The following is an 8,578-nucleotide window of genomic DNA, read 5'->3' as shown; positions in this document are numbered from 1 at the left end:
TTTCGGATGTTTCGGTTGATTTTAGGGCTTATAAATATGTGATCTATATTCGTAAATTTGTGAAGGGCAGTTTGAAAACCTCCAACGTTGGAAGAAAGTGTGTAAATTAGCCTGAAAGCATCAGCTGCCCCTCAGTGGCTTGGCATACATGAAGGAGGACGGCATTGTGCAGTCTCTGTTAAAGAGGGACGCCGACGAGGTTGCCGTGGAGAGATTTGTGATGATGGAGACGGACCACTGACACCGTGACCCCCATTTTTACGAGTCCTGCGTTCTGTTTGGTGTCCGTTTCCTCGGTTGGATCCAGAGTGCATTAAGCCAGCACGGTTACGCTCTGTAATTGCATTTTGTCTGCACATTTTCACACACAGGGAATAGAAAGGTGGCTCGTAGCATGAGACACGAATAGAAAGCTGCTGAATGTCAGAGGAGCTGCGGTGGCCGCCTCACATGCCGCAGCTCCATCCACATTCATTTTTAATGCAGTGAACAGGAAACATGATGTTTCAGTGAGTGGAGGGGTGCTTTGTTCGCACCTTTCTTCAGCTGAGGGACACGGGGAACTACTGTGTGTGTGTGTGTGTGTGTGTGTGTGTGTGTGTGTGTGTGTGTGTGTGTGTGTGTGTGTGTGTGTGTGTGTGTGTGTGTGTGTATCGGGCGTGTTGGAGATGACCACTGCATCATATCTGATCATGATGTTTACAGAAAGCCTCAGCCATTGTTGTTGCAGGTTTTAGTCTGTCTCTGTGAGGGTTGTTGGTATTTGTACCTCGGTGTGTGTACTCGTCACGATGTTGTGTATCTGTGCACAAAAGGATATTTTTCCTCACATTGACATATCGATCTTTAAGCTCTAAAATCAACACCATTGATTTTCACTGTGTTTGTGTCATGGAACATTAACTGTCCCTCCACATTTTATCACCACCTCAGATGACGTATGGAGCCGACAGCACACCTACGCAAATAAACTTGTCTGTTTTTCAGGGCTTGTGCTTTTATTATTTGTGCTTTCCTCTGTTTTTCATGTTATGAAAGAGCTGAAGAGCCTATGAGGCGTCATATACTGCTGCTGCTGATCAGATCAACTGAAGGGGTCAGAAAGCAACAAAACACTGCAAATCTGAAGGATAAACAGACTTAAGTGAATCTTATTTGGTCTGACCAACAGCTAACGGTGGCTAACTGCTGTCGGCGAACTTTGACGCTGCTTCGGGAGCCTGTTTCTGTTGAAACCACATTTCTACCAAAGAAAACAGATGAAAAGTTAGAAATCACAAGAAAAAGAAGTTACTATTTTGATTTTATTTACTATTTGATATATTTTCACAATTGTGAGACACCTAATTGAACAGTGAAACTGTAGTCCAACTTGTTGCACTATTGAAACAGCATTTTGACTTTGTGTTATTATTTTGAGTTCTTTCACTCAAGTCAATATTATGAGATTCTAAGTTTAAATTTGTGGAAAGTCAGTAAATTTTTTCACTTATTCTTCTTTATTTTTTTATTTGTTTTTATTTGGTAGAAATTGGCTTCCATAGTTGCACTATATTTCAACATGTCACAGATAAAACTCAGACTTAACTTTGTTATTTAAGTAATAAAACCAGTGGATGGTACATGATGTAAAAACAGGACCTCATCAGGAGACATATTTTTGTGTCCTGCGTCCTCAAATTGCCTAAAAACGAATTCCTTAAAGACACGTTTATAGGTTGTTCTGACGTCGCCGTGTGCTGAATTTGTGTGAGATTATTCAAATTGAAATCTTAAATCAAATGATTGTGATTGCAGTTGTTAGTTTTAATAAACAAAGTTTTGAAACCAGTTCAAAATGTAAAATGCTCAAACTAATCGTTTGATCATTTATTACAAAACGGAAAGAAAAAATATTGTAGTGACTGTTGAAATATTGTCCCATCAGACAAAACTCTGGCGAAGCATGTTGGGTAAAGCGCTTCCTGTTCCTGAGCTGCCGTCTCTTCCCGTGACGGCTCTGTGTTTTGGTGCTCGCTGTGTGGACACGGGCCGCATATCGACAGCTTTTATGGCAGCCAGCAGAGTGAACACAGAGCCGTATCGATGCGCGAGTGGAGCGGCCGAGGCGGCGGGCGGGCGGGTGGCCCCAGATGGGCTTTTGATGTTCCGAGCTGCAGTTCGAACACTCCCACGGGTGAGACGCAGGCCTTTATCTCCTCTTTACTGCCCCGCGCAAACACCCCGGGGCCTTATCACTGGCAGAGGGGAGGAAGTGAGCGGCCGGGAGGGAGGGGGAGGGGGGGGTTGTTCTCTAGATAGCAGCATGAAGCTGGAAACTCTGCTTTAATCCACTGACGTAATCAATCAATCACGGGCAAACAGGAGAGCTTCCTCAGAGTGAAAGCGGGAGGTGTTCGATTTCATCACGGACAGCACGACGTCGGCGTCTCCAGCTAAAGGGACAGAGAAGCAGCTGGAGTGACACTCGGCTGCTTAAACAAGCCTGAGCTTCTCAGTCGGTCCCTGCACTGCGTCTTCACGCTCACCGTCACCGTCGACGGACCCGATCTCCCCCCGACGGGAAGTGACGGCCGCTGCTATCTGCTTCCACAAATCGCCGTCACTATCGTAAAGCGGATGCAGGTCCCGGCCGCCATTAGCCGAAGTGAGCCGTCACGTAGAACCCGGACGCTCTTCTCTGACCTGAGGGGTGAACTGTGAAGCATTTTACAAACGAGGAGCAAATTGTAATTTTAGAGAAATATGAAGTTAAACACGTCATCCAGCAGCTGCTGCTGACGGATGGAAAGATGTCCTGGTAAAAAAAAAAGAAAAAAACGCCAACTAGATGGATTGGTCAGAAGCTTGCTTTTGATCTGATATCTCCAACATAACCTGCTCTGAACCAGGTGAGGTTTGCATCATAAGTTACCGTGGTGATCTAACCCACTCGGTAGTCATTGTCACTGATTCTCCAGCAAAGAACCAAACAGGCTGTCGTACAGCACCAACAGGTGGCCGAGTGTTCTTATCAGACACACAAATCATAATATGCAACCAAGAATCACAAATAAGAACATTTTAGGAAATTCAGCTTTTAATAAGTGTCTTATTAACAGTCATTCTTCATTTTTTTCCATAATCCAACTCAGTAGCGCCTCTTTGCCTAATAAATATCCACATTTTAAATCCCACACCCCAAGTTTTGTATCTTTTTGTTAAAAAATGTGGAGCTTCCAAGTCGGAAAGCGCTGATTGCATCACTCAGTGCTCACAAAGCTCCTCCACACCCACACACACACACACAACACACACACACAGACACACAACACAGACACACAACTGATCTGTGAAACCAGAGGAGTTCCCCTTCAAGCTGCCCGTGGCAGCACCTCTGTCTGCACCTGACCTGGACCGGGTCGGCCCGACGACTGCCCCTCTGACCTGGACTGCCATCAGAGAGTGGAGGGAAAGCTCTGGTGTTCACTCTGCTCTGTGTCCTCCCTGGTTGTGTTTCTTGCCTGCAGGCTGTCCTCTCTCGTCCCTACAGGACGCTCTGCTAACGCTGTCCGTCTCTCCCTGTGCTCTGATCCGTTTGCCGTGCGCCGTGTGCAGACCGAGCCGCGGGGCTCTGCTGTCGCTTGGTGGTTCCCTGCCACAAAGGGATGCCGCGTCTCGCCGACCTGTCCGTCAAAACCAAAGACGTGTGGGAGATCCCACGGGAGTCTCTGCAGCTGATCAAGCGTCTGGGGAACGGGCAGTTTGGGGAGGTCTGGATGGGTACGGATCCAGCCGCCTCCGGAAGACGAGGCCGTGTGGAAAGGAGGCCGCACGCAGCCAGCAGAGACACCAGACACCGAATAATCCGGCTCGGGAGGGGAGGGGGGATCAGATGAGGAAATTTGGGGCAGGAATTGTTGATAATTCTCAGTTTGGGGATGTTGCCAAGGAAACACTTGTGATTTCTTACCCCTTCCTCCCAAAACCATGTGATACCATCCGGCGTGTCGGGATTCTCTGCTCGCAGCCTCCTGCCATGTGTCCTCTCTGCATGTTCTCCCCCCTAGTTAACCCTCTGCCTTGCCTTCCCTCCCCCTGTAGAGAGTGCGGATGGTTTGTGCTTTCATTTAACGGGCGTGTGTGTGAACTACATCCCTGACACTTTGGGCTTGAGTCATGATGCCTGGGAGATCAGCAGAGACGCACTTATGTTGGAAGTAAAGCTGGGAACGGGATGTTTTGCTGATGTGTTTTACGGTAAGGAAACCCAAGAGAGAGAACCCTGTTTAAACTCTTACCTCGGGCCTCCCTGGAAATACACCTGGAGGTTCACATTAATCCTCCTTTCTTCGTTTTTAAACATGCCAAGAATTTTTTTTTTTTTTTTTTTTTTTTTTTTTTACCAATTTGAGATGAAAGCAAATGCTTTCTTATCCCTCCGCAGTGTTCCCGCTGGATTTCTGTTGCTTTAATCCAGAAATGTCTTTGAAAAATCAGCTCCTATTCATGAACACAATTTTCTACCTCAGTGCTGTTTACAGTCATGTGTATGTTCTGTATTATGGAAGTCCAAAATGGTCAATAACAAGTACTAAAAAAAACAACAACTCACAAACGGATCCATCCAAAAATACCGAGCCTCTTTCATGTGGCGCGCCCTGGGAGGTGTCCGTCCATCGCAGGCCCGCTCAGATCAGTTTTGGAAATCACAAAAAACGAGAAACATCTATTTTATTGTTCCTCATTGTTCCTATTGTTTATTGCTCCTGAATAAAGTAGCATCATCCCGTTGTATTGTTGTCTGGCGGTGACAGTGACTGACCGCCTGACACTTAAAACAACAAACTTTAAACTGCAAACGGCATCAGCTTTTTGAACTTCTTGTTAACACGCATACACGCAGCCACACGCCTTGTCCTCAAGTGAGCTAGCAGACATCATACTCGGCTCAGTCACTTTCATTTTCTTAAATAATAAAAGTTCGATTTTAATATATATATATTTTTTTTTTTTTTTACATTTCACATGTATTCGCTCACGTGTTACTCCATTTGTTGCTCTGATTATTTCTCCCCGATCGTTCAGTGTTGAGTGTTTTGGACTTCCACCGTACAGATCATGCAGGTCTGCGTTCTGATCGTCCTCCAGCTGGACAGACGCTGGCGTTGAAGTCTTCTCCCGGATGACACCCAGCCTCTGGGATCCTATTATCTCATCACCCGGCTGCACAGCTGCAACGATAAAGAGACTGCTCTCATTTATGAGCTTACTCTTGAATTAACCCCCCCTCCCCCCAACATGCAGGCTAAATGTTAGCTCCCTTTGGCTCGCTACTAATATTCCTGCCTGTATTACCGTCACAGAAAAGCACTGCTTTACTGGAGTGATTACATGCTGTGACGGAGGAGCTGGAGCCGCGTGGCCACGCTGCCGTACAGTAACGTGCAACCAGTGAAGAGCTTACAGGATTGCTTTTGTTAATCATCCTACAAGAGATTATCTGCTCCCGTGTTGGCGTATTGTGGCTCTCGGAGCCCGGCTGGTTCCCTCTCCCAGCTCTCGAAGCCATTACAAATCCAGTCCACTCTAAATCTCGTACCCATTTAATTATCCTTCAGCCCAACCAAAGCTCATGAGAATTAAAGATAAACTGACTCTCTTACTGTCTCCTGATCTCATTCTGTGTTGCATGTTTACCTCATTGTCATTACAAAGTGAGACTTCTCCCCTTGTTTTCCACTCAGCCGTCCGACCTGAGGACGGCTGGGTTGTCGTTCGGACTTTGAAATGATCTGACTATGAATGGATGTTCCCGCCGTACTGACGCCGGCCTCTGTGTGCAGGAACGTGGAACGGCACCACTAAGGTGGCCGTGAAGACTCTGAAGCCTGGAACCATGTCCCCCGAGTCCTTCCTGGAGGAGGCTCAGATCATGAAGAAGCTCCGCCACGACAAGCTGGTGCAGCTCTACGCTGTGGTGTCAGAGGAACCCATTTATATTGTTACGGAGTACATGGGCCAAGGTACAGGAACACACACACACATACACACACACACACACACACACACACAGACATACACACACACACACACACACACAGACACCCACACACAGACATACATACACAAACAGACACACAGACATACACACACACGCACACACAGACATACACACACACACACACACAGACACCCACACACAGACATACATACACAAACAGACACACAGACATACACACACATGCACACACAGACATACACACACACACACACACAGACACACACAGACATACACAGACACACACACACACACACACACACACAGACATACACAGAGACACACACACACACACACAGACATACACACACATGTAGTCAATTCTGAACTCTAAATATAGGTCAGGACACTGCGTGAGATTCATCCACTTCTTAAAGACTTGTATAGATTGGTGTTTGGAGACGAGTGACGTCCACAACACGTCTGAGCAGCATGACTCAGTTTCTGAGATCACAAAAAACCCCAGAAGAGTCTGAAACTCAACTTTGAATGAATGGACACAACAAACCCAGAAAGATGTGTGAATGAGGGAGGAGGTGATGTGCAGCGGTAACATAGTGATGCAGAGAGCTCGGAACAGCTGGAATAAAGGAATGGGTTTAAAGTGCTCTGATTGGGAGGCGGAGCCAAACCTTTCTGTGATTGGACAGCGAAGGAGCCGACAGACTCTGTGCCCGCCTGAACTACTGAGATGCTCCACAAGGGCAGTTTAAGTTTTGTAGGAACCTGAGGTCCACACCTGAATATTATTAATCATCTTTAGGAGCCAACTTAATTGATTGCAAGTGATACTGACTGATGTCATCCATTACTGCCGGGAAGTTCATCAGGATGATGCAACACTTCACTCGGTCTCTTTCAGTATTCCCCCTGAGCACAGAGTTGGCATCGACGTGCAACTTGTGACACACAAACACAAACAAACAGTGAAGTCAACAGGAAAAGAGAAACGGTTCTTTCTGAATTATATTCAAAGAAGAACAAACTGGAACAAATCCGTCTCCATAACCATTCATTTGAATCATTCATTTGAAAGAGACACTTTGAGTTGAGTAACTTATCTCAGAGTGCAGCGCTGAGTGCTGAGGATTTTATTCATCTGACTCTTTGTGCAGACATTTGTGGAAGAAATGAACCAGAAAACACAAAGAAAACTCTTACAAATACGAAAACAACAACATACTATAAGGTTTGGGTTCAGAGTCCCAACAAATAAAGGAAAATAAGATGAGTTCTATATAGAGTTCGAAGTTCCAGCTACAAACAGCTCAAAGAAAAGCTGCTGATCTTCTGTTGCGGAAGAAAGATTCATTCATTCAAGACTCATTAAAACCGAAGGGATTTTTTTTCCGCTCTGGGAGAGAATATATTTAGCAAAGCGATCATAATCTGACTATTATAGAAGACTCTTGGGGTTTTATATTTTTATGTTTTTTTATAAGAGCCTACAGCCTGAAGGTGAAGCTCCTGGTCGGTTGAAGATGCATGAATATAATCAAAATATTAACTTTAAATGTTTCTTGTGTGCTTGATGGGAATTTTGTCTTGCTATAGGTACAAAAAGAAAAGTCCCCCGAATGAATCCTCTGGGCACCTCGAGTACTCAAGTAAATATAATATACGGTACTGTTGTGGTCCAAAGTGTTGAAAGATAAACGAATCTGCCACATGTAGGTCAGCCCGTTACGTCTGAGGAAAACCTCTCTTTAAAACCAGGATCCAGAGCAAAATAGTACGAAGGTCAAAGGTTTTGTGGCGAACATAAAGTCCTCCCGTCCTGTGTTCACCCTGTAACGGCCCCTTGCTGTGGACGATGTGAAGCAGAATAAGACAAACCTTGTGGTTTGTAATTGCTGAGTTCCAAACAGCTGTTGTGGAGGGCAGGAGCAGCAGGGCGCCTCTGATTGGCTGAAGTTGTGTTTTAACACTGAACATCTCTTTGTGTGCTCCGTAGGAAGCCTGCTGGAGTTCTTGAAGGACGGAGAAGGACGAGGGCTCAAGCTGCCCAACCTGGTGGACATGGCAGCTCAGGTACACTGTGTGCTGAGGTCACCTGTCTGTTTCTGTTACATGAACAGGAGACTTGTGTCTTCATTTGGTCTCCTGAAAACAACAGGAACGATTTCAGACACTCCAGACAACATACTTACATTTTCTTTATTTACTGCAACGGCACAGAGAATAAGACTTCAGCAATATTACACGAAAAGGTGTGTTTCAGTGACGCTTACGGATCGGTCACTGTCGAGCCAATAATCACGTTAAAACACCCTCCAGTATAATATAGTGATTATACAACAAGCTACTAACTAATTCAAATATGTGATTTAAATGTTTTCATATTGTGGAGAAATTCACTCTGAAAATATAAAACTTTTGTGTTACTGCAATCTCTGTTTCTATGGCAACACAAGGGTTATGACTAACAACTGTAAAACAATGAGTCACGTCAGTAGACTCTTATGTAACGTATGTAATGTTTATTACTCCAGGAAGTAGTCCGACCCTTGGCATCCCCCTAGCAACAGAGAGGATTTC

The 8,578-nt window shown here is 45.3% G+C and overlaps 2 protein-coding genes across 8 annotated transcripts in view; one reads left to right on the top strand and one right to left on the bottom strand.

The window, feature by feature from the left end:
- The window catches only part of slc16a10 (solute carrier family 16 member 10), a 162,989-nt gene that overhangs the window by 10,442 nt on the left and 143,969 nt on the right, over positions 1–8,578 (bottom strand). The gene's annotated exons all lie outside the window — the stretch shown is intronic.
- The window catches only part of fynb (FYN proto-oncogene, Src family tyrosine kinase b), a 74,598-nt gene that overhangs the window by 58,127 nt on the left and 7,893 nt on the right, over positions 1–8,578 (top strand). For 5 of the 7 annotated variants that reach the window (XM_069161840.1, XM_069161837.1, XM_069161838.1 and 2 more), the window contains 3 exons: positions 3,598–3,762; positions 5,826–6,005; positions 7,995–8,071. In XM_069161840.1, the coding sequence (XP_069017941.1) occupies positions 3,598–3,762; positions 5,826–6,005; positions 7,995–8,071 (422 nt within the window). Of the gene's footprint in view, positions 1–3,597; positions 3,763–4,083; positions 4,240–5,825; positions 6,006–7,994; positions 8,072–8,578 lie in introns of all 7 variants that reach the window. The other 2 variants (XM_069161843.1, XM_069161842.1) reach the window with 2 other exon arrangements.

This window comes from Embiotoca jacksoni, unplaced genomic scaffold, assembly GCF_022577435.1.
Source record: "Embiotoca jacksoni isolate LCO1_2020_lvr unplaced genomic scaffold, fEmbJac1.0.p SCAF_29, whole genome shotgun sequence".
Taxonomy (NCBI): Eukaryota; Metazoa; Chordata; class Actinopteri; family Embiotocidae; genus Embiotoca; species Embiotoca jacksoni.
This window is presented reverse-complemented; position numbering and strand designations above follow the sequence as displayed.